Genomic DNA, 24,347 nt, shown 5'->3' on the forward strand with positions numbered 1-24,347 from the left:
TTTGAATGGACAAAAGTCAAAATTTTAAATGCCATATTGACCATCTTCATCCATCAAATAAATTAAAATTCACAGTGGGTTTTCTGTACAGGCTAAAATCCTGATTTTCCATGGCATCAAGAAAATGCTTAGTTGCCGGCCTTTTCTTGACTCAGATTGGTTTTGGTGATACTATTTACAAGTTTGCGTCACCGTCCACCTTGTTCAAACTTGACCCCCTGTATCACTCAGCATGGTAGGATGGTCATTCCTCACTTTGCATAGGTTACAACATTGGTACATTTTAGTCTATAAGATCAACTCTGGCAGATTTCCTACTTACTTAAAAGCCGGAAGTTTGTATTTCTCCAAAACCATTATAATCTTCACGTTAATGGCTTCAGTTTAAAATATCTTCTATCAGTACAGCTGGAAAAACAAGCCTGTTCTACTATGGTCCTGGAATGATCTGCAGGCCAAGCTTAAACTTAAGACCCTTATCTCTTTATTCTTCTAAATGGTAAATGTTCCTCGACCAACTAGCTGCAGAGCTAAAGTACTCGTAACCCTCTGGACAGACTTTTGGTTTGTTGATTGCAGTTTGAATAGAAGCTACTGTGAAATAAAAGAGTAACCTCTGGACACTGAAAGAAAAACTATCATTCCTGTCCCAGTTGTGCTACTTCTTTTTTATTATAATGACTAGTCTACCACTTAAAACATGTTGAATGACCCCAGGAGAGAAGGCAGCTGGAGATTTGGAATAATACAAAAGTGGGAGGGTAAAGATCAGCGCATAATTTAGGATTTTAGGAATACAGGATTTCTGCAGCACTCTGACAGAACTTCAGCTCTGTGTGAAACATCCTGTCTGATAATTAGAGTTGAAAGACAGAAGTGCTTCTATTGACAAGGGGAACGGTGTTACATAAGCGTCCTCGTTTGTCCTTGTTGTGTCCAGTTGCTGTCATATTGAGGACACAGCCTTCCCTGCGGCTATATTGCTGTATGAGACAATAACCTAAATACCTGTCAGATTTCTTTCTCTCCGTGCTTCTTTACCTCTCTCTGTCTTTGTGATCCCATTTCATTCTCACTCTTTCTCTTTCCCTCCACCACCACCGTTACCCACACTCCCTCATGGTCACTCTCTTAAGTGATTGCTACATTTCATCTCATGGTAAATCGGCCGTCAGCCCGGTGAGCTATCATTATGCAAATGATGGGCAATTCAATTTCAGTTGGTCGGAGGGGGAATTTCTAATTAGGGTGAGGCACGGCACTCAAGATGGAGAGAAAGATGTAAAGGCAGAGAGGGAGAAAGGAAGAGAGAGGTGCTGGAAATGGATAGCAGAGGTAAAGGAGAGAGGGAGAAGAGGAGAAGTATCCATCCACGAAATCAACACCTGCATCACAATTATACTCTTCAGTTGGCTGCGAGTCTCCTGCGCTTCCCATTGTTTTTTTTTTCTTCCTTATTCAGTTATTTTTAATGAAGTCATGGCTTCTGAGCTTTCTTAGTAAAGGAATCATAGAACAGGTTTCTCACGCTCATGATTTAGGAGGTTTTCACTGTGGAAACCTCTGAAAAATACTGTGGACACACTAAAACGGTAACAATGAATCATATTGATGATAACCTTTTCATGATACTGTGATGAGCAAAGTTCTCAAATTAGCAGAATGAAAGTTTCACATGGGGGAATGGAAGGACATTTACTGTTGACTCATCTGCTACTCATGTCTTTACGATTGTCTCATAACTTGTGTGGTAAGTCATACATGCAGAGTATTACGGGGGGTTTGAATCTAACAATGAATCATTTTTTATTTCTTGATTTATTTTAGGAATTTCCTCTCAGTGGTCAGAGCTATTTTTTCCCTTTTTGTTGAATTAGTCAAAGAGGGCTAATCTAAGTCAAGTCATAAGTAAGTTGTCAGTTGACCATTAAAACAATCATTATAGTCGATTAAGGCGTTGATTATTTTCTTGATCAATTGATTACACAGCTGCAACGATTAATCGATTACTTGTCAACTATTAAATTAATCGCCAACTATTCTGATAATCGATTAATCGGTTTGAGTCATTTTTTAATTCAATTCAATTTATTTTTACATAGCGTCAAATCATAACAGACGTTATCTCAAGACGCTGTTCATATAGAGCAGGTCTAGATCGTACTCTATAATTTAGAGACCAAACAAGAGATCCCCCATGATTGTTATGCGACAATGGCAAGACAAAACTCCCCTTTGACATCTAGAAACATCGGACAGAACCCGACTCTGGGTGGGCGGCCATCTGCTTCGACTGGTTTGTTGGTTAAGAAAAAAATAAGTCAAAACTTTCTGACTCCAGCTTCTTAAATGTGAATATTTTCTGGTTTTATTTACTTCTCTATGGCAGTAAACTGTCATCCTGGGCTTTTGGAGAACACTGATCAACATTTTTAACCATTATATGACATTTTGTAGTTCAAACTAATAATAAATAAAAAGAAAATAATCGACAGATTAATCGAAAATGAAAATAATCGTTAATTGCATCCCTAATGGATTACTTGTTTTTTCGATAAAACGTCAGGAAATAGATTCTTATAATTCCATTTTTTTTGTTTTGTCCAACAACCAAGAGTAAATAAAGCGAAAAACAGAGAAAAGCAGCAAATTTGTCCGTGAAAGGAGGATAAAAATAACATTTGCACCTTGTACAATTTTACATTTGAAATCTATTTGCATTCAAATGCATCATTACCAACCTCTGCAGAATGAGAGTGAATAATGAGATGTCAAATAAATGGACTACACTCTGTAGACTACATTTATATTTACATGTAGGCTTATTAGTGTGTACACAGGTTGGGTATCATATGCTGCAGGCTTGTGTGTCTCTCTGTGTGGCTTTGCCAATTAATTCTCTAATTGCTACTGATTTGCATTTGTATACATGCAGGTGTTTAGCAAAACCATTCCATTATATAAATCAATATTGAATATTCTGTTTTATCTATAGTGGTAATAACATTTTAAACACATTCTTTTTATGTCCGTACTATCCATCTCCTTGCATCACATGTTTAACGTAATTGATAAAAGTAGCTTCAGTATAAAGAGACTTACAATTTATATATTTGCAGTATCTGCAGCTTTAGTACATTTTCACATTATTTTTTTATGATGTGTGTTGCTGTCAAACTGGACCAGTACTGTGCAGCACATTTATTTTGATGGAGCATCTTTATTTCTTCCCATCACTGTAATGACGCATCGGGCATGTCTATTTTTTTTTTTTATTCCTTCAGCAGCCCAGAAGGGACAACATGTTTCCAGCAGGGAAAAGAAAAGAAAAGAAAAGAAAAAAAGCCTTGGTCAAACTGTTTCATCTTGATTAAGTGAACGTGTTCAGTTTAGCTGCATATGTGAGTTGTTTGTTTGCATACTCAGGTTGTTTGCGTCTCTCTGTGTGTTAGCGCTTAGTTAACAGTCATTTAGGATTTGATTTATGTGTTGGCGGCTCATTTAAGTCTCGGTATCACACGCTGTCCACTCCGTCTTTGTGTGTCCGTGTGTGTTTGTGTGGGAGTCTGTACACACTTTTGTGTGGGCTTTCTGACTGTTTTGAACATGCACACATATCTGAAGATGTGTAGGTGTATGAATGTGTTGGGTATCAACTGTATACATTCACGCACACACACACACGCACGCACACGCACACACACGCACACACACGCACACACACACGCACACACGCACGCACACACACAGAGAACAGAGGATTCAGCTGAGATCAGCAGCTCACCCTAGGCTGTCAAATATTCTGTCAGCACAGCCCAAGAATCACAATTGGACTCTTTGGGAGGCATTAATTCAAAGCACCGTAACAATGCTCTCTGAAACCAAATCAACTGCCTGTAGTCAGCATATCAACTCGCAACTAACTCTCTCCCTCTATCTCTCTATCTCCATCTCTCTCTCTCACCCTCTATCTCTTCTTGCCTCCTCTACCGCTCTCTCTCTCTCTACCATGTGTTTGCTGCCTTGTTTCCTTCCATCCTCACTGCCTCTCTCTCTCTCTTCCTCCGATGTGTGATTGAACTTCTAAATATGTTACTAAAGCTGACTTACTATGCTCATATTTTAAAAGCAACTCTAAATCTAAACAAAAAATAAAACATTAAAAAGACAGTTTACCGTGGTAAAGGGATATTTTTCAAAACTGATTCGGATTCTAATGCTCTGAATTTAGTACCTTTTCAAATAATACTGAACTATGTTACTGACCATATACAGTAAAGGTTCTTTATAAGACTATGGAGTGATACAAATGAAATTGCAGTGTCTCATTACACCTTTGACACTTTTGGCACTTTTCGGCTGCAAATAAATACATTTTTCATTATTGATTGATTCGTTAAATATTTTTCAGATGGATGGATTCATCTTTAGTCTATATAATGTCAGAAAAAAAGTGTTAAATGCAGATCAGGATTTCCTAGAGCTTAAGTTGAGATCTTCAGATTGCTTGTTTTGTCAACCAACAGTACAAAATCCATAAATATTCAATTCACAACCACATAAAAAAAAGAAAAGCAGCAAATTGTCGCATTTGTACGGAAGCCCTGAGAGGCAAGTGAGAAAAAAAAAGTCTGATCGATATTGTTTTCTTTCCTGTGTTTGTGACTTAAGAACAGTTAGAAAAAAAACATAGCCAGGATAATCTTTCTAAGTTCCTCATTTATTCATTTATTTTTTTCATCTGTTAAACCGCCAAAAAAAAAAATTTTGCTAGGTAAATTTTTCAAGTAGCTTTCTTTCCCCTCTGTGAAAACCGGTTTTGAGTACTTATCCAGGTGTTTATATTTCTGTCCGTCATGTTTGTGGAAAGATTTTGTCACCGTGATAGTGTCGCAACCGAGCAAGATACAGTCATGGAACTTTACAGATCTATAGTTGAGAGCAAAATGAAGGTTGAGTTCGAAAATGTGCGTGGTCCGAGCAAAGTAGGTGAAGGGGCCATTGGGTTATTACTCACTTTTACTAAAGTAAAACTTCTTCCACCTCTGTATTAGCTTTAAATCATGTGTGGACACCCACTACTTTAACTTGATTTCTCACCTGAAGAGCCAATCTCCTGAGATATGACTCACAAGGCAATTTCTTTTTGGTCATTGTGGTTCGTATAGCTGGGGATATTTCTCGATCTCAATCTTCAACACTTTTGTCCATTAAATTTCTGTTGCTAATCAACTAATCGTTTCAGCGCTGCTCCTTTCCCCGCCTTACTATCAGCATTACTGTGTTGCTAAAAACCCCTATAATGCGGTACAGATGGTGTTTTATTTGCCAAGTTCTGTTACAGAAACATGAGGACATTTATATCACAGAATTTCTCATGAAATCAGATGACAAACGCAAACTGACATTCGGGAGTCTCTGCTAAGGAATTATTCTCCTCAGCTTCTGCCTGTATTAAACTAATCTATAGCCTTTGCGTGTACCTCTCTTGGAAAAAAAAAGAAAAGAGAAAATCCCCTGTTTTTGTATTAGCTAAATCTTCTCCCAACCATCTGTTTTCTGCCTGTAACAGACTAGTCGTGGCCAGCGCACAGCCGAGGTGCTGGCTTGTCAGTTGTTGGTTGTTAGTTGTATTGTTGTAACACCATGTTGTTTTGCCTTCAGGAAAACTGCGTCAAAAGTAAAAAAAAAATATATATATATATGAAAAATGAAAAGTTTATTTTCTCCCTTGTGTATCAGAGAGAGCAAGGGCACCGATTGCACTTCATTAACGCGCTCTATCTCGGCTGCTTTTGTGTCAAACGTAACACAAAGCGCGGAAAGTGACAGAAAAGAACGTAAACACACCTTTTCAGTAGTTATTCCGGTACATGTTATCCTTGGTAAGAGGTGTAGTGTTACAGAGGTCTATGTGACATGATTAAAACTCCTCTTTGATGTAAATAAGAGACATAATTCATCAACTGATTGCTTGTCTCTGACATTCAACTTCAGTGTAGATGAAGCTTGATTACTTTTTCTTTCATTTGAGCTGAACCAATTTAGTCTTTAATTTTGCACTTTGATGAATCCCGCAACAAACTGTACTTGACCATTGACTGGAGCGAAAATCTTTAATTACATCTATAACTTATATTCCATTTTCGCGTGTAGAGTTCAGCGCTTAATCCACTCAATAATCCACTCAGCCGACTGTACAATTTTTAGATGGTGCTGTTGAATTTCCTCTCTATCTCCCAGCCTGAAAACATGCAGCCAAGCTCTACATTGTTGTTCCGGTAGATACAGAATCATCTACTTTTTCTGTGACAGCCCTCTGTCGCTGCAGGTGGAGGCACACACAAAGTCAAGTTAGAAAGAACAAGAAAGAGTCAGGGAGGGAGGGGGGAGAAAAAGGAGAGCAGCACAGTGTCATAACAGTTTGAGAAATGAGCACAAAGTGGGAAACCCAAAGTGTGTTGCAGATGCGTTACCTCCACTTTCACTCTTAATTGTGTGTCTTAAAAATAGCAAAACGTTTTTAGCTATTCATCATACGAAAAGGTATGGTGACAGTTTTGACGAATACGGCAAGGTCAAGGTAAAGAGCTAGCACAGTATTGATAATGCTAGAAGTAGGTTTTCCGTCACCTATAGTAGAAAACATCATAGCATGAGTTGGGTTACAAGTTGCCACAGTCAAAAGGAAAATGTGACCTCGTCACACTCACTTTCCACTTTACGTTTTCACTGTACGTTTTCAAAATGAGCATGTATTTAAACACATCATGCTCATCTCTTGAAATGCGAGGAGACTGAGAATAAAGAGAAAAGGAATAAAAGATATAAAAAGATATATATATATATATATATATATATATTGATAGATAGGAGAGAGAGGGAAAGAGAGACTGCGTTGACTGGTGGAACAACAGAAACTATTGGAGAAATCTAAACAAGTTATGGCAGCAGGGCGGAGGCACAGTGAGTGCTGAAGAGAAGTGACGAGCCAACAGAAGAGGACAAGAAACAATAGGAGTCATGATACGAAGGTGAAGTTTCATAACGATTATTATGCAATCAGTTGTTCCCACCTTCAAAGCACAAGCGTACGCACGTACAGTACATACAAACTCACATGAGTTTACACAGGGAGCGGACAGAGAGTCTGTGTAAAAGCCGCTGTCAGCTTTAAATAGCCTCGGCTCAAACGCTGGCGTTGGCTGGATATTCCCAATGGTGTGATCAGTAAGTTTGAGTGTCAGTAGTGGCCCGAGGCAGGTAGCCCCTGGGTTCATGTCCTGGTTATGGTCGAGCTGCTTAGGCCTCAGTTGACTTCTCTCTCTCACACACACACAAAACACATCTGTCTGTCTTTCTCACTGCAGGTGTTTGGAAATAAATAATACACATAAATGCAGCCAAACGGAATGTGACATATCTGTTGATTTACAGAAATATCTGAACAAACAATCACTGTAAACATGTACATGTGTGTGTATATACATCAATATGGTTTTGCAATTCAGGTCTGCAGCTTCCGGCCTTTAGTAATCAATGCTTTGTATTGATTCATTATATTGCACAAGTGCTGGCTTAACAATAGAGTCTAAACTAGGGCTGTCAATCGATTAAAATATTTAATCATGATTAATTCCATGATTGTCCATAGTTTATCGCAAATTTCTTATCTGTTCGAAATGTACGTTAAAGGGAGATTTGTCAAGTATTTAATAGTCTTATCAACATTGGAGTGGGCAAATATGCTTGCTTTATGCAAATGTATGTTTATATTTATTATTTGAAATCGACTGACAACACAAAACAATGACAAGTATTGTCCAGAAACCCTCACAGGTACTGCATTTAGCATAAAAACAAACTCAAGCCCAACAGGCAACAACAGCAGTAAGTTTGGAGCGTTATTTAGCTTCCCTTGTGTCACGCTAGTATGACATAGTTGGTACCAATGGATTCATTAGGTTTTAAAGTTTCATATGATGCCAGTATATTCACTTTAGCTTTAGAACTGAGCCTGCTACAACCCCAAATTCGCAAGACCTTATCTAGAGCCAGTATTTGGTTTGTCCGTTCTGGGCTACTGTAGAAACATGTCAGACGGCTCCGGGAAGAGGACCCGCTCCGTATGTAGATATGGACGGCTCATTATAAGCTAACAAAAACACAGCAAATCTTGTTTTCAGGTGATTATAGACGAAATAAAAATTACTTATTAATTTTATATTCCATTTTTGCCAATAGATCCCCCTAAATGCAACACACTGTTCCTTTAATTTAAGTTACTTCTCTGTTCATAGATCTCGGTCTAGTCTAGGTCTTTCCCTTTGAAATAAACAACACTTTAATGTCTGTGTCTTCGAGGCCTAAGCGTTAGAACTCTCTATATTAACATCAAACCCAAGACCCTGCAAAGTAAAGTTGGATTCATAAAGTTCCTAAAAATCTAAGTAATTTGTCTAAAATCATATTATGATACATACTGTTCCAAACTGAGCTGGAAATTCAGTTTATGATTAAATATAAACCTAAAGCTCAAAAAGTATGTATGTAAAATGCATGTTAAAGTAATATATGTAAAGCATGTTGGAAATTACACCTGTATCATATGAAGTGATATCACATTCAATGCAGAATATATGAAGACAAATGATTCATTGCAATATTCAGGCCAATATCAAAAACTGCATTTGGTTTTGTCTCAGAATTAAGTCGCGAAAAACCACTGAAAAAGTGATTCATCCTCTGATGTTGACTGTTAGACCACCGCAGCAAGAAATCAGGCTGATATTATGTAATATGTTTATGCAACAGACTTGACAGGGTAATGTATGTTACCAGTTGTAATATCAGGAAGAAGGGAGCAGTATTGAACAATGCAGGGAGTAATGTTTTGTATCATTGATCTTTGTTCATGCATTGTTGAGTGCATACTCTACATACAGTATGGCGTCTCCGTACTGTATAAATACAGTATATGTGTACATGCATGGCTGGGTGTGCATGCATTACTGTACACTATAGATGAGTGATAGGGTTTCCTCATAAGCCGGTATAGGCCCTTGCATTCCTCTCATCGGTGGAGTCTGATGTGTGCTGGCCTTTCAGCTAATCTGGGAAGAATGTCGGCTGCAGACACACATGTGTTCCATTAAAGTCCAGATCTGCGTAAATAATATAACATGCAACAGCTAACGTTACAGGTAACTATACCCCCACAGCTGTGCCTTGGGCTTTTGCAGCGCCCCGCCGCCCCCGCCTATAAAAAGGCAATGGTGATATCTAATGAGTAGATGTAGCGCAGCCTCTACTGTGCTTTAGGCTGCTGATTTCGAGGAAAATAAAGGATTATGAATATTTATTAGATAATAGAGCCAGACAGATTTTTATTGGATATTGAGAGTAATAAAAATCCAATAACAATATATCAGGCCATAATCTTTTTGCCTCTCCTTTAATTTCTTTGTGTTCACATAAAACACAACATAAACATGGATGTGTCTGAGTTAAGATATTTGACAGTCGACCCCAAATCTTTACTGTTTTATCAGAGATGACGGTAACATATCTAATATATGGATAACTATAAATGTAAATATAGCAATCAAACTGTACTATAAGTCAAATATGTACAAACATGTTGCCAATTCATTCATTTGTAGCGGCAATTTCTTTTTTCTTAACTGACAATATACACGTTGATACCATAGAACGGTAGATAAAGATGGACGACATGACAGCTCCCCAAAAGTGAAGTAAAAATACCTTGATCGCCCCCTGGTGGCTGGTTGCAGTATAGGTCAGAAATACTGCCCCCTCCATGTTAGTGGATGGGACAAAGTGGTTTCTGTCATTTTAGGTAGTTCTTATCACACTGATGTATGGTCAGGTGTTCATTTTTCTGATAAGTTTGGTTTTAATTATTTATTTGATGCTATAAAAAGGGGGTGAGACGTCATGATTGACAGTTGCTCTGACTGACGTCGTCGCGGAGCCGGAGGCTCAGGAATTGTACGAGAGAGGAGATGTAACTTTAACTTTCCATAACCGTCACAAGTCTGTGTAATAGAACAGATGTCAATTTTATCATGAATGTAGTTATAGAGATATTATGGTTAGTTGTTGTGTCTTTCTAGCCAAACAGCTACCGTGGTGCTAGCGTCATCCATCTATTTATACAGTATAAGATTGATACCAAAATATTTGTTATAATTTGATGTTGGCCGGTAATCAGTATCAGTTGGCCTCGATTATATAATGTGGGGACAGAGATTTCAATCACTCAGTTGTTAGACACATTCAACATTGCACTTTAGCTTTTCTAAGCAAATATACTTTTTCAACATGATCAGTCAGACAATCGGAAACTGTCACATGCATTAGTATAACCGATATCCTGTCAATCTGTACAGGAGCATTACAGTCTGTCACATGGCAGGAGTCGTGAGAGAAAGCATATCACAGCCCAACGTGTATCCCCCCCCTCCTATTGTTAATGGTTCTACATCCAGACGTCCGTCATTGGCCCTCTGTGTTTATTGTCTGCTCAGCTCATACTGATTGGCTCCAGTCTGCCAAGCGACAGGACAATGTTTGCTTTTGCTGTCTGCCTGGGGAAGTCCCTCTTGTCCCTAAACGGGCCGGCAGCTACAGTAACTGCTACAAAGTTCAGAGGATGCCAGCCTCTTCCTGGTGCGGTGCAGCATCTTCCTGTGGCTGCACCCCAGAGTCAGTTAGAAACCGTGAGCCAATTAGTTATTCATTTACGTATTTATTTATTTTACCTTTCTCAGAGAGGTTTACAGAAGCGTGAACAAACAAGTGAACTCTGCCTACTGCTCTATTTTGGTCAGAACTACAGTGTGGGTGTGCGGGATTAAAAAAAATAAAAAATAAAAGAATAAGTGGTTAGACTGAACATGGTGTCGAGCAGAGATGGTAAACGGCAGGCAGCATCTGGTTTTTGGTAGAAACATCACAAAGCCAGCCAGAAAGTGAAAGAGAGGTGACAAGGGGTGAGAGAGCGTCTGAAGTGAGGCGTGGAAAACAAAAGAAAGGTGTCAGAGAACAAGTGTAGAGAACAACGCTTTCTGCACTTGCAAACTGTTGTGAGCCATGCAAGGAAACGTGAGGAGTTTGGCTGTTGCTGTTTCTGGGTGCCAGCACTCCTAATGAGTCTGTCAGGGCCAGTTAGCGCAGCCAGGCCTGCTTGTGTCCCCTCCAGGCCGCAGACAGCTGTTATTAGCCCCGTAATGGCATGCCACGGGGCCAGATTAGCCTGGCACACTGGAGAAATATCAAACATTCACTTACTGGGGCTCCTTGCCGGCTAAAGCAGCAGCTATTCTGCGAGGCATTCATTTAGTTGCGATGCTGGCAAGCCACGAAAAGAAAAAGTCTCCATTGAGGGATGCAGTTATTGTACAGTAGCTCCTAAGGTAGAAAGAAATGTTTGACTAGAGGATGTACAAGGCACAACATAACAGGTCCTGTTGTTCATTATGAACTAAAAATAGCTATAAATAAATAGCAAATAAATACCTAGAGTATATTGTGATAATGAAATCAATGTAAATCCACATTCAAAAAAACATATTGCAAACCCAGAAGGGTTGTTTTTTTGTGTTTTTTATTAGGTTGTTGGTTGTCCGGATGGTGCGGCACAGAGGAAAGTTCTCTTTAATAACGCTGCGTCATCATTATGCGAACCATATCGACGAGATAGCCACTGCTGTCTACTCATCTGTTTTCACCTTTCATAATGAGCGTAGGAAATCAAAACCTTACGCAGCAAGTACTCTCACTCTGCCTCGGGGGGATAGCCTGCCACTGTGATAGGCCATTAGATCAGCATACTGTTAGCACTGTATACTGTTCTGCATAGCTTATAGGGCATAAATCATGCTCTTTGAGTCTGCGATTTCTCCAATGTGTTTCATGCATGGTGTGTTACATAAGCTTTTGCATACATTGCTTTGTGGATTTCGCTGCGTGGTAATCACTGCACATTTAGGCCCATAAACGCAATCTGCAAAGGTGTGTTTATGGCGGTTCCATTGTAAAAGCTGAGGCCTGCTATGCTCATGTGTTTGCCAGCAACCATGTGACTGACTATGAGTGAAAAGCAGGGCCAGTTTTGGTTCATCCAGGGTTGTTTTCCCCTTTTAAAGAGGACCTATTATGCTTATTTTCAGGTGCATACTTGTATTTTGGATTTCTACTAGAACATGTTTACATGCTTTAATGTTAAAAAACAAAAAAAAACACTTTATTTTTCTCATATCAGCTGTTTGAGGGCGTGCCAAACTAGCCGTTGTGTTAAATGTGTTACTTAGTGACATCACCATGTTAACTGTTAAATCCCTTTTGCGTGAACTTTGAGATTTGTAACTTTGCAGACCTTTTACATGCACAAAAAAACTATATAACCCACTAAAGAAAAGGGAAAAAACACAATAGGTCACCTTTAAATATAGTCAAATATTGCATAGCAATTGGAAGCCCTGCCTTTGCATGTATTTGTGTCTGGGTGTTTTTGTGTGTGTGGATGAGGTGACAGAATGAATGCTAAAAAGAAGAAGAGTGGGAAACGGAGTAAAGCAATAAAAGATTAAGTATGAGAGAGAGAGATAATGTGATATTTGTTCTAGATTGCTGCACTGGTTTTTCTCCCTCAATGATCTACTTCACACCCTCGTTAGCGGACTGTATGCATCAAGAGTGGCGAAGCCATTAAGCACCATACATTGCAGGCAGGGAGCCATAGTCGTTACCAAATATATATTCATCTTTTATCCTCTTATTTATGAGAAACCAGTTTCCACATCACCGGTTGCAGCATTTATTTTAACAGCAGGCAGAAGCTAAAATAGCCTCTCCGACACCAGGATGAAAAGGATCATTTTATCAATTAACGTTCACGCGCAATAGGTTATATCACTGTCGTGCAAATCAGATGGCAGAAACAGATGTTACAGAAGATACATGTTAATGTAAGAAGGACAGAATATCAAGGAAGATGAAATGTGTGAGTGAAGAGAGAAATAAAGACAAGGAGTTAGATGGAGAAAGTGAATCTTGGGATGAACCCCCTGCTGAGGCTGTGGACCACGGTGTGAAGCTGCACTGTCTTACCCCGGCAGGGAGGGACCACTTGTTGCGAATCATTAGCTTCCCAACTGTACTCCCTCATGTTGTGTTGTACAGCTGAAACCCACGTAGGCAAGTATACAGGGAGGAGCTGGCATGCAGGCTTTAGAACAGCACACTCTAATTACCAGCTATGTAACGTATAGAAAGATGGAGTCAGTCGAGTACAGTGGAGCTGAGCACAGGGACCCTGCATGGCTACCAAACACAACAGCTTAGTTCCATTAGTGCCGCTACTGAGCCAACCTTATCCAGTCATTATGTGTGGTACATCACCATGAGGTGATGTGATTCAACATGGCAGCCAATGTGCAGGCTCTGCGACTTGGTGGAAATTTATGAAACCAGTAAACAAAACGAGGACCATGAAAAGAACTGTTTGATCCTTGCACTTTTGGATGGGAAAATGCAAATTTTAAACTAGTTTGAAACTAATTTAATTCAAATCTGGATCTTTTGATTGCATTCTAGTGTTTGAAGTGTTTAATTTATGCAAAGTTTCACGCTAAATTCCATGTTAAAATGTACTTCAAATCTCAAATTTCGTCTCCTCTCTCTCCTCTTCCAGAGCAGATACGGTGCTGCAGATCGAGGTGTGAGGCTCTACAGTTCCCTGCCCATGCGCCCAAACCCTGACGGCAAGAGACTGCCCTCTACTGGGGTAAGACTCATCTCTCCCCCCCTCACCCCTGCTCCCTCACCCATAGGTCTCACCCACACCTACATGTACCAACGTGCCTTTATCCATACAGTGAGAGCCACCGAAGAGGCCTTCCCTCATCTGCACAGCAAGACTGTCCAAACACAGGATAGGAGGGACAGTTCAGAAGCAGCGCAGACAGTATTTTAATGTTACTGAAGTGTGCACCCCTCAGATTCACAGTAGTTGGAAGTTATTGACCTTGTGATAGAAAGCTTCTGCATCTGTTAAAGACGCTTACCTGGACTTAAATCATGGTCAGGAAACAATTCAACCTGTTGTTTTTAAACTTAGAGGATGAGGAAGAAGTCATGGTAGTTGACGAAGATGCTAACCCCTTCACCCCACACTCACCCTGATCAACACATTCCCACTCCCAACTCGTCAAATACCGCCGCTTGGTACCCCTCTTGCGTTACTTTTGGACAGGCCAAGGACGGCGTGTCAGTATGCACTCATTACATACATAGTGTCCTTTCAAAATAAACTTACGTTTTCACAGCAAGTTAGGTTTAGGCAACACAACCACTGAGTTAGGTTTAGGAAACGGTCGTTGTTGTTGTTAACTTCACTGACTGACCACGGGACTCACGCGACTGACGATACTAATCATTCACGTGCCTAATGACTCACGTGACTAGCGACTCACGTGACTGACGATACCGACGAGTCACATGACCAAAGACTGATGCGACAAATAAGTCAATGTTACTTGTAGTTTCACACGGGACACGAACACCGGTGTCCTGGTTGGAAGCCTTGTGTTTGTCAGGCCACCGCAAGGCTCCCAATAAAGCACCCATATGACTCGGTGGTTTGTGTGGTGTCTGCCTGGTAACTTCTAACAGAAGCATTTTGCTGCAGTTGATAAGCCAACCAGCCGCCCCCTACTGTATTTGGGTTTAGACAGAACAAAGGCATACAGTGGCTTTCTAGATACAATGCTTCTGTCCTGTTTTAGGTTGAAAATAAAGGAAGGGCGAATGTTGATTAAACATGAAAATTTAAATATTTTGGTGATTTTCCTTTTATTTCAACTCCTTTTGTTGCAAAGCAGCAGTATTGGGGCATCAAAGTCTCATTTTTCAACAGTTTTATTATATAATTGTTGGCGAGGCCGCGCGGAAGAGAGAAAAAGATTAAGTTTATTGAAGTTTAGTGATGCAGCACTTGCAGTACTTTGACTTTGACAAAGTGCTGGAACAGTAAGTCTGCTTTGTTTGTGACACCTTTCTTTCATTTTTTTTTAAATAAAAAAAAAGAAAGAAATCTTTTAGTATTGAGAAAATCATAATTAGAATCTAGCTTGCCTTGCTTTTATGCATTTATGCATTTATGTAACAAAGGAGAGAGAATGAAAGAACAATAGAGCGAAAAGAGAGAATTTAATTTCATATGTCTCCCCTTTTTCATGTTTCACTCCATGCAAGTGCTTTTTGAATTATCTCTTCTCTGCTCCGGGGCTCGGCGAGAGGAGGAGCGGGTGAGCGAGGGGGGGAGACAGAGAGAGAGAGAGAGAGAGAGAGAGAGAGAGACAGACAAAGTGAAAGCTGTGTAATATTGTTGGTGCGCACCTTTTTTTAATTACAACAGAGATTGTATTGATGTCTCGAGCCACATGTCCTCAATCATTTATCAAGGGGGAGAGTGCTAACAAAGCATTTCTAAGAAACCCATCCTCTCCCAGGGCCTGGAATCATACGTTATCTAAAGTGAATATTGTTAATGCTGTTCTGTGGAGAGAGACCCACTTACAAATCACGGGGATGAGTTCCTTGTCAGTACACGCATGAGGTAGTAAAAGATATATACCCACTTTCATCTGATCCTCTGTTGGGCAAATAAAACTCTGCATCTAAATCTCGATGCAGGAATTGTTTTTGAAATGAAGAGGGACAAAAATGATGGATAAACATTAATGCAAGGGAAGGAGCATTTTCTAAATCGCCTAGACACCGATTTAAAGATTACATCTCTCACGCAGATTAGAATTCATCGAAAAAAAACACAAAAAACAATAGAAAAGGAGACATTAAGTGCTATTTTCTCCTTTGGTTTTCTGTCATTTCCTTTTGTCTGTTATTACCTGGGTGTAGCGTCAGTACAGTAGCAGACTGGAGCTACAGGCTGCGTGGAGGGGAGGAGAATATAAACCACTTAACATGCAGAAGGAAACCAGACGTTTTTCCATCGCACTTATCAGGTGCTGTGGTGAGAGCAAGTGTCAAGGTGCAGTAGGTCCCTGCACCCCCCCTCAGTCTCACCCCCCCCCCCCCCCAACTCCTCTCACCCATCCTCCCCTCTTCCTTCCTCTGCACACCCCTTTTATTTTCCCCTGATCTCTATCTCTCCCCCCCCCCCCCCCTTCTGTCTCACCCCTCCACCACCACTCACCACCCTCGGTTCAGTTAAAAGTGGGCTTGGCACTTCCGCAGCGACCCCCCCCCTCTCTTCTCTTCTCTCTCCTCACCACCACCACCACTTCTTTTCTCTCTGTCAAACTAACCTCCAACTCCTGCTCTTCACCTCTATGTTTCCTGTCAAGGTGCACTGCCCACCCCCTCTCTCTCCCCCCCCACAACCACCGGCTCTGCCCCCGCAACCTTTTCCTTTGCTTTCAACATCTATTATGGCTCTAAATGCCTACAGTTCATTTTTGAAAATGCTCGGTGCAGAGGGCCTGACCCCCAGCGCTCTGCAGTGATCTTGCCATCCCTGCATGTACATGAACAGGGGGGGGGGGTGTTTCTTTTTGTTGTATTAGTGGCTTTGAAGGGAATCTCTGCCTTAAAACAGAGTGCACTCGTTATTGCACTGCTCTTTGGTTTTAATGAATTCTTCTTTAAAATTCAATTCAATTCAATTCAATTCACTTTATTTGTCCCCGAGGGGCAATTGTAAAGGCTCGTAGAGTAGTACAATTAACAACACAAAACAGGACATTTTGAAACATCTTAAAAGTTAAAAATAATGATACTAATATAGTACTCATACTAGTAAAATACTTAAAATAGTGCAAAATAGTGCAGTACACACAATATACGGTACATATGGCTATAAAAAAACCCAACAAAAAACGGATGAATGAAAAAGCAGTCCAGGGCCGAAGCCATGTGCAAGTGTGAATCAATGTGCCCCAATCACAAGTGCACAGTATGTCCATTGTGTGTCTACGTGACTGTACTGATTATCAGCATATACCACACGGCTGGGCAGTGGAACATTTTGAATAGCTAAGATTATTAACCCTCTTACTGACTTAAGTTACTTTAAGAAAAAGTTACATACAAAGCTGGAACCGGGAGTTAATTAGCATAGCTTAGCATAAAGACTAGAAGCAGGGGGAAACAGCTAGCAGCTTTTTGAGAGAGACAGGCTAGCTGTGTCTTTATGCCAAGCTAAGCTATACAACATGAACTAGGAAAAACAGGCGCAGGTAAATTATTGAGACAAATGTATTTAAATAAGGAGTTAAGTTCCTAATGTGCTATAGATCCACAAGTTTTACCCAACAACATTGCACAGTTTAACAACGCCCGTGCCTCAAAGAGTCTGGGTTAAGGCCCACTCAACATCCAGTTCTCACCTTTTTCCACCTTTGGGCATGGGACATTTTGAATAGCTAAGAATTTTGTATACTTAAGTCAGTAAGAGGTTAATAAAGTACAAAGCTGGAACCGGGAGGTAATAAGCATAGCTTAGCATAAAGACTAGAAGCAGGGGGAAACAGCATTTGTATCTTATTTGTTTAATCCATACACAAACAGCGAGGAATAGCTAAAGCACATACAGTACATTAACTCCCTCAAAAAGTGCTAATTGGCATTTTACATTATTATCTTTTTGCTAAGCTAAGCTAAAATACAACATGACCTAGGAAACACAGGTGTCTAGAAAAACAATTACATTTCTCATTGTTGAGGCAAAATAATTTATGCTCATAAAGAGTTTAGGTCCTAATGTGCTATATCCACAAGTTTCACCCCTTAACATCCAGTTTTCCCGTTTCTTCCCTTAAAGGTGCTCTACAAACATTAAACATGTTTACATTCAGTGTATCTCACTAAATGGTATTGTGTGTATTCCTAAGGTCTAACAAACATGTTGATTGCATTTTCTTCATTGTAAAAATCATTTGCATTTGCATTTGCAACATTTGGTTTTGAAACCTGCACTGTATACATACGAGTGTTACTTCCTATAGCAGTCTCCTTTTGCTGGTACATTGCTGCATTTACCGTCACATTTGGTGGAATGGTGTGAAACCACAGGCTATATTTAAGTGACCTTAAAGTTGTAAAAAAATATCTTTCTTATGTCACACTGTCTGAAAGTATAGCCGTGCCATTTCAGCACATGGAAACATGTCTTGGCATCATTTTATACCCATTTCCTCCAGTATCACCCTCACAATTTGGTAGCTTTTGGAAACTTTAGGATATCCACTAGAATATAATAAAACACTCTGTGTTTGAACAGTGTTTGGCTGCACAGCATGAGTTTGCAATAACTGACCCACTGGCGGATCAGCAAGCTTTAATAGGCAGTTTACCTACCAACCTACATGCATGCATGGTGCAATGTGTTCAAGTTTTATTGTCATCTGTAATGGAACTACAGGAATCTGTACAATGAAATTAAATATGAAATTTAACAATCACTCTCTCAAAGCTGCTGGAGTGGAGGTTGGTTTTAGCTCAGGTTGGATGAGCATCAGCATATTCTTTTGCGGGGAGTCAAACTGTTTGAGCTACCATTGTAGCCGTTGTTATTGTTGTTGTTGTTTTAGCTCCACTGCCTTGACAGTGATACATAGGGTGAAGGTTCAGAATCCGCTGTAGCGCAGAGAAGACAGGATTGTTTCAGGACTTTTCCTCTTTCTCTCTCTCTTGTCGGTTTCCCTTGGTTTCTACATGTCTCTCGCTCTCTCTCTCTCCTGCTTTGTCTCTCTGTGTCTTCCTCTCTTTTTTTTCCAAGCTGATTTGGAGCCTTGCATAGTCAATTATGTAGGGAGTGAGAGATGGAGTGGGGGCTCCGGCTTCCATATTTTGGTGCGATATTAATATTGCATGAGCGCTATTCTGTAGCGAATATCTAAGAGACTGCCTATTAAGGCAGCAGCAGGAGAAGAATGTGACAGACACACACACACACACACACACACACACAGACTGTACATACATACATACACAGGCAGCCAGAGAGCAGGGGTGAATCAGTCAGGATCACGCACAGGTTGTTATAATTAGTGTTTTCCAGATTTATTTTGGTGGGATAATAAGAGTGACTCATTTTCCTGTTTAATATGTCATGTTTGTTTATCTTGACATGGCTCCCATCACGCTGTACAGTGAGCGCGTGTTTGATGTTGGTAAGGACTGAGTGATGTTCCACTGTAATTGTGCTAAGAATGGAATATTTTAACTAATCAACTGAATAAATAAACAAAACAGAGACACAAAACAAATGCCTGCTGTAAAAAACACGTTGCCAAGATAATTGTGATATTGCAAAGCAGGAGTGATCTGATGGCAGGCTATTTACTTTCTGCTGCTGGGCGGGTATCAATGATGCATACGGCGAGTGTCAACAGTGACAGGCTGAGAAGGTCCCTATAGCGATGACTGAGAGGCTCAGTCAGCGTGGACACTCTGTGCTTTTTTTGGGTGCTAAGTGGCGGTGACAACCGGACGGTCTGTGATAGACATCTCATTTCATGCCACCACAAATTGTCAAAAAGCATCTGATTTTAAGGTGTGATGAACATAAACCTCATTAATACAGTTTGGAAAAATAATAACACTTATTGTTTGTTACAGCGGCTGTATTGTAAACCTCAAACAATAAACTCAGTAATGTTAAGTGACATGACTGAAATCAATATCTATCTACTGTATAATATAATATTTCTAATATATATTTAATATTGCTATACTGTACATCACAATATGGAGCAGGTATGTACAATTACATATTAATACATTGAACTGTGTTAACCATTTATGCATTACATCAGACCCACTTCTTAAGCAGCCCTGTCTCCTAAATATTACATTCCCATACAACTAAACTGCATTCTCAATTACGTTTGGAAGTATTTTGTTGCAGATTACGTTTGTCTTTGACACATCGCAACAAGAGTACAACAACAGTACAACAAGAGTACAACAAGAGACACGCAAAGCAGGTGACGTAGTATATCGAGCGACCTTTACTGAAAGTTATATGGTAAAATAAAAAGTATATTAAGGTTGTGTTTAGAAAGTAAAACGCAAATTGCGAAACTCCGCGAGATGGTTGAGGTTAGGCATTGACCTTGAATGGTTAAGGTTGTCGGGCGGCGGGTCTTGCAAGAGTTTTTTGCTAATCAACTGAATAACGTTTTTGCAATTTGGGGGTTACCCTATAGACATGACTGTATAATAAACGAGACACGCCACTACTGGCGGGTGGATGAGTCCAACAAACACAGGACTTTCTCCCAGGAGAGGAAAGGAGCTGTTTGTGTCCCGTTTGAAACGTGGTTATGATGTTTTTTTACTAAACCTAACCCAGTTGTTTTGTTGCCTAAACCTATCTAAGAAGTGTTGTTGCGTTTATTTTTTTTAATTTTTTTTTTCCCAATTTACCACATTACCACGTGTTTGAAACTGTTTAAAATTGTGACTGTAATCTGGGAGAAAATACGTTTCCCTCGAAATGTAATTAAAAACGCATTTTAGTTGTATGGAAACATCATTTTGTTGTTCTGAACACACACACACATATAGGGATGCAACTAATGATTATTCTCCTTATTGATTAATCAATTTATTGTTCCTCCCTTTTTGGAAACTGTCCGTAAATAGTGACATACGGCCATTAAAATTTCCAATGTGACGTCCTCAAATGCCCTGTTTTTTTCTGATCCAGGAAGCAGTTTAGGGTACCGGAAATGTCCGGGATATCACACATAATAATCAACTGAGAGCATTTTTCTCACAGGACTTGGAGAACATGCTGAAGAGGTTTTCCTTTACAGTCTTTCCCCTCTTGCAGTAACATTGCCAGCCGCTGTCAAAAGCCCAGAAAGCCCGGCCAGGAGTCGACACAGCCAGTTAGTCCCGAGCCCAGAAGCATCACGCTGGGCCCGCCGTCGAACAAGTGCTTGGTGACCTTACAGCACCAGCTGGAGTTAAAAGAAGTCTTTAAAAGGCCGATTCTCCACAGTAATATCATCGCCCATGCCTCAAAGAGTCTGGATTAAGGCCCACTTTCCCGCTCGCTAAAATGTAACAAATGTGTGAAAAAACATCACAGCCAAAGCCAATGCGGAGGGAACAATGGAGAGAGGAAGAGGGGAGAGAGAGAGAGAGAGAGAGAGAGAGAGAGAGGGCTAGGAACAGATAGGAGAAAAGAAGGGAGCAAGAAAGTGAGGGAAACATCTTAACACCCCCCAATCCCCCCTCCCCGCCAGATATATCAATGTAGTTGGCTTTCTCTGAAATTCAAATGGCAAGAGGAAAAAAAGCAGATAAAAAAAGAAAAAAGAGAAAGAAACCTCTGGCTTTGGAAAGGGGGGGCTGGTGGTTGCTGAGAAAAAGACCTGCCATCTATGTATTAGTGCTCTGTAAATATTACATGAGCTCCACATTCGCTCAGTTGTTTGGCATTACTTCCACTGGATGGGTATATTATTTTAGAAACCATGCCTTGTTTATGGAGAGGCATGACCTACTTCCAGACACTCCTCTCTCTCTTTCTCTCTCTCTCTCTGGTATTTTTTCTTTCTCTCCCCCCTCTCTCTTTCTCTCTCTTTCTCACTCTCTCTTATTCGCTCTCAATCTGCAAAATCTCAACTGGTTGTCCCTGCTGAACAATTACAAGGCAGAGAGACCCAAATGGAGATGTTTGTAGAAAACAACATGTGTATAATTAAGGTTTAATGAGCTCTTGTCAGGGTGGAATGTGCAATTAGATTGGTAATAAAAAATTCTGCCTGAATGCTAGTGGCAGAGGCTGGATGTGGAGTCAGCATGGCAGTGAATGAAAGAACAGTGGATTATTTTGAGCCCTATTGACAGAAGTAGACGTTTCTGGATGCTGCATTTAGATTTAAATACATAGTCAGGACCCAAATACAGAAAGAACGTTTTTTTTTCCTGGTGGTGCTATATTGTGTGTTTTCAAATTACTGTACTTGTGCACACCGGGTTGGTTTCTTGGGAAAACAGTTCTTAAACAGCTGAATCTATGCGTTACAGCTGCAGAATGAAGCAAGAGACAATAATTGTGATTTGAATGGAGAAGGTCATATCATTGGATGCAGGAATATAAAAGAGTGAGCAGGTTTTATAAAGTAAAAAATCTCCAAACAAAATTTTTAATTAGAGAGCTTTTTGCCAAGGTCGCACAATCCTCTAAATTTTTTTTTTTAATAGAAAATGTTTTGACATTTTTAAATTTCCATCTAGATCTGAATTTAAAGTATCACAGAGAAAGAATCCTGCTGATTAAGGAATGGCGGCCATGTTTTTTATACCGAAATCCTGACCTGGCATAATAAGGCTTTGTATGGTTTGTTCCAAATTTAAAATGCTTCCAACCACAGTGTCCATATAATTCATCAGGTTGCTATAGTACAGTCTATATATGTGAAATTAGGAATACAGCAAATTATTACTTTCATTATCGACCCATTTGCTGACGACTTTGTCTACAACATGTCAGAAAATGGTGAAAAATGGCCATTACATACATTTCACCTCCAAAGATGTCTTCAAATGTCTTGTTGTCTATATGACAAAGAAAAGCTGCAAATCTTCACATTTAAAAAGCTGCGAATGTGAATAATGGCGTTTTTGCTTGTAATGAATAAAACAGTTAATCGATTACCAAAATAGTTGCAGAATAATTTTCTGTCGATCTCCTAAATGATAGTTGTTTTGACTCTGAAATGTCATAAAAATTTGCTCTATTAGGGAACGTAACGTCTTTATAAATGGCCACATGGAGGCGCTATCTCACAAAATTAAGTTCCTTAACTGATGCCTACGCTTTTCACCAAATTTAATTACTACTTTTTTTTTAAATATCCAGGAAACTCAACAGACAGACAGGCCAGCCTGGTATCCCTAAGAATCACCTCCGTATTGGACAATGTTGCACCCCATGATTTACAGTATGTCCAATGTCCAGTGCTAATGCTGGAAGCAGTGTGCGTGGATGTAGCGATGCGGAAAGTTCAGGGTGCAACACATCACAATTTTGCGCAAGAGATTGGAGTTTTCATCCCATCACAGATATGCAATTAACATTTTAACAAGTTGTTTTAATTGCCTAATCTTACCCATACCCACTCTACACTGCGCTCATCGGCGGTTACAGCTGATAACGCCGTCCCGACCCACGTCGACTATTGCCGTTGTTTGCACTCATGCTATTAGCACCATTAGCTGCTAGGTACCGGCTCAGCAGTCGCCATGTTGAGAGCTGTGTGGAGGCAATCCCTCAATCATAAAGTTGCTGTGAATTTAAAAATTTAGCACCTTTACTTTAGCTTATTTTCCCTGACCACAATCTTTTCATGCTTAGTGCAGATATTGTAAAAGTGAATGTAAAAAAAAGGTTGTTAAGCAAAATCGGGAGTCTTTCAGAATCGTCTGATAACGACGTTCTTGTGTGGTTATAAGGTTAGACAGACGGACAAACATTAGCTCTGTGGTGAATGTAACAAATATGCAAATAAGAGTATTTATTGAATATAATCAGCCCTCATTTGCTCTTCAATTACTGCCTGGCATTTCTCTCTAGGTCTATGCTTTTTCTGTCTCAGAGACTCACTATTTTAGGGAAGGACACTTCTCCACCAGACCCTGTGTCTTTTTAAATAAGCCACTTGTGTGGAAAAAAACAAACAGGTATCTAGCTGCTCCTTTTTTTCCCCCTCCACTCTATTCCTTTTTTTCTGACAGTCTTTTTCTTGACTTGGTGAAATTGCCGCTTGTGGGTCTGGCGGAGAAGATCCACACACACAAAAATCGTGTTTGGCTCTTTCTGAATTACTTGACTAGACTGAAAGAGAGGGCCCTTTGTTGGCTTCCTCTGGGACTGCCCTTGAAAGGCTCCTATTGTGTGGTAAGCACTATGATATAATGCAAGTGGATTTAATAGATTTAATGGAACATGCAGACATGCTTCTCGAGCCTTCATGTGATGAGAAGCAGCCTGTTTTTGAGGAGATCAGAACCACATCTTAAAGAAATGAAGCGATACGTCAACATCGCGTCGCTCCAGAAGCTTTGTTTTTTTTATTAAATATTCTTAATTGGAGACGGAGGCCATTTAATTTATCATTACGTTACCAACAGTGTGCTTCGATATCTCATTTTTGAGTTGAGATTTCCGTATCGTTTGATAATCCGTTTCTGTGTTCCACCTGAGTTGTGTTGGAAGTCAAGGTTAGGTAGGAGTGGGGAGGGGAGAGTTGAATGTCAGCGATGTGTTAGCTTTGTTTTCA

At 40.0% G+C, this 24,347-nt stretch overlaps 1 protein-coding gene across 9 annotated transcripts in view; it reads left to right on the forward strand.

Annotated features, from left to right (window-relative positions):
• tox2 (TOX high mobility group box family member 2) overlaps window positions 1-24,347 on the forward strand; it is a 137,666-nt gene that overhangs the window by 48,499 nt on the left and 64,820 nt on the right. For all 9 annotated transcript variants that reach the window (XM_037769762.1, XM_037769747.1, XM_037769721.1 and 6 more), the window contains one exon: window positions 13,718-13,810. In XM_037769762.1, the coding sequence (XP_037625690.1) occupies window positions 13,769-13,810 (42 nt within the window). In that variant the 5' untranslated portion in view covers window positions 13,718-13,768. The remainder of the gene's footprint in view (window positions 1-13,717; window positions 13,811-24,347) is intronic.

Source organism: Sebastes umbrosus, chromosome 1 (genome assembly GCF_015220745.1).
Source record: "Sebastes umbrosus isolate fSebUmb1 chromosome 1, fSebUmb1.pri, whole genome shotgun sequence".
In the NCBI taxonomy this organism is placed as follows: Eukaryota; Metazoa; Chordata; class Actinopteri; order Perciformes; family Sebastidae; genus Sebastes; species Sebastes umbrosus.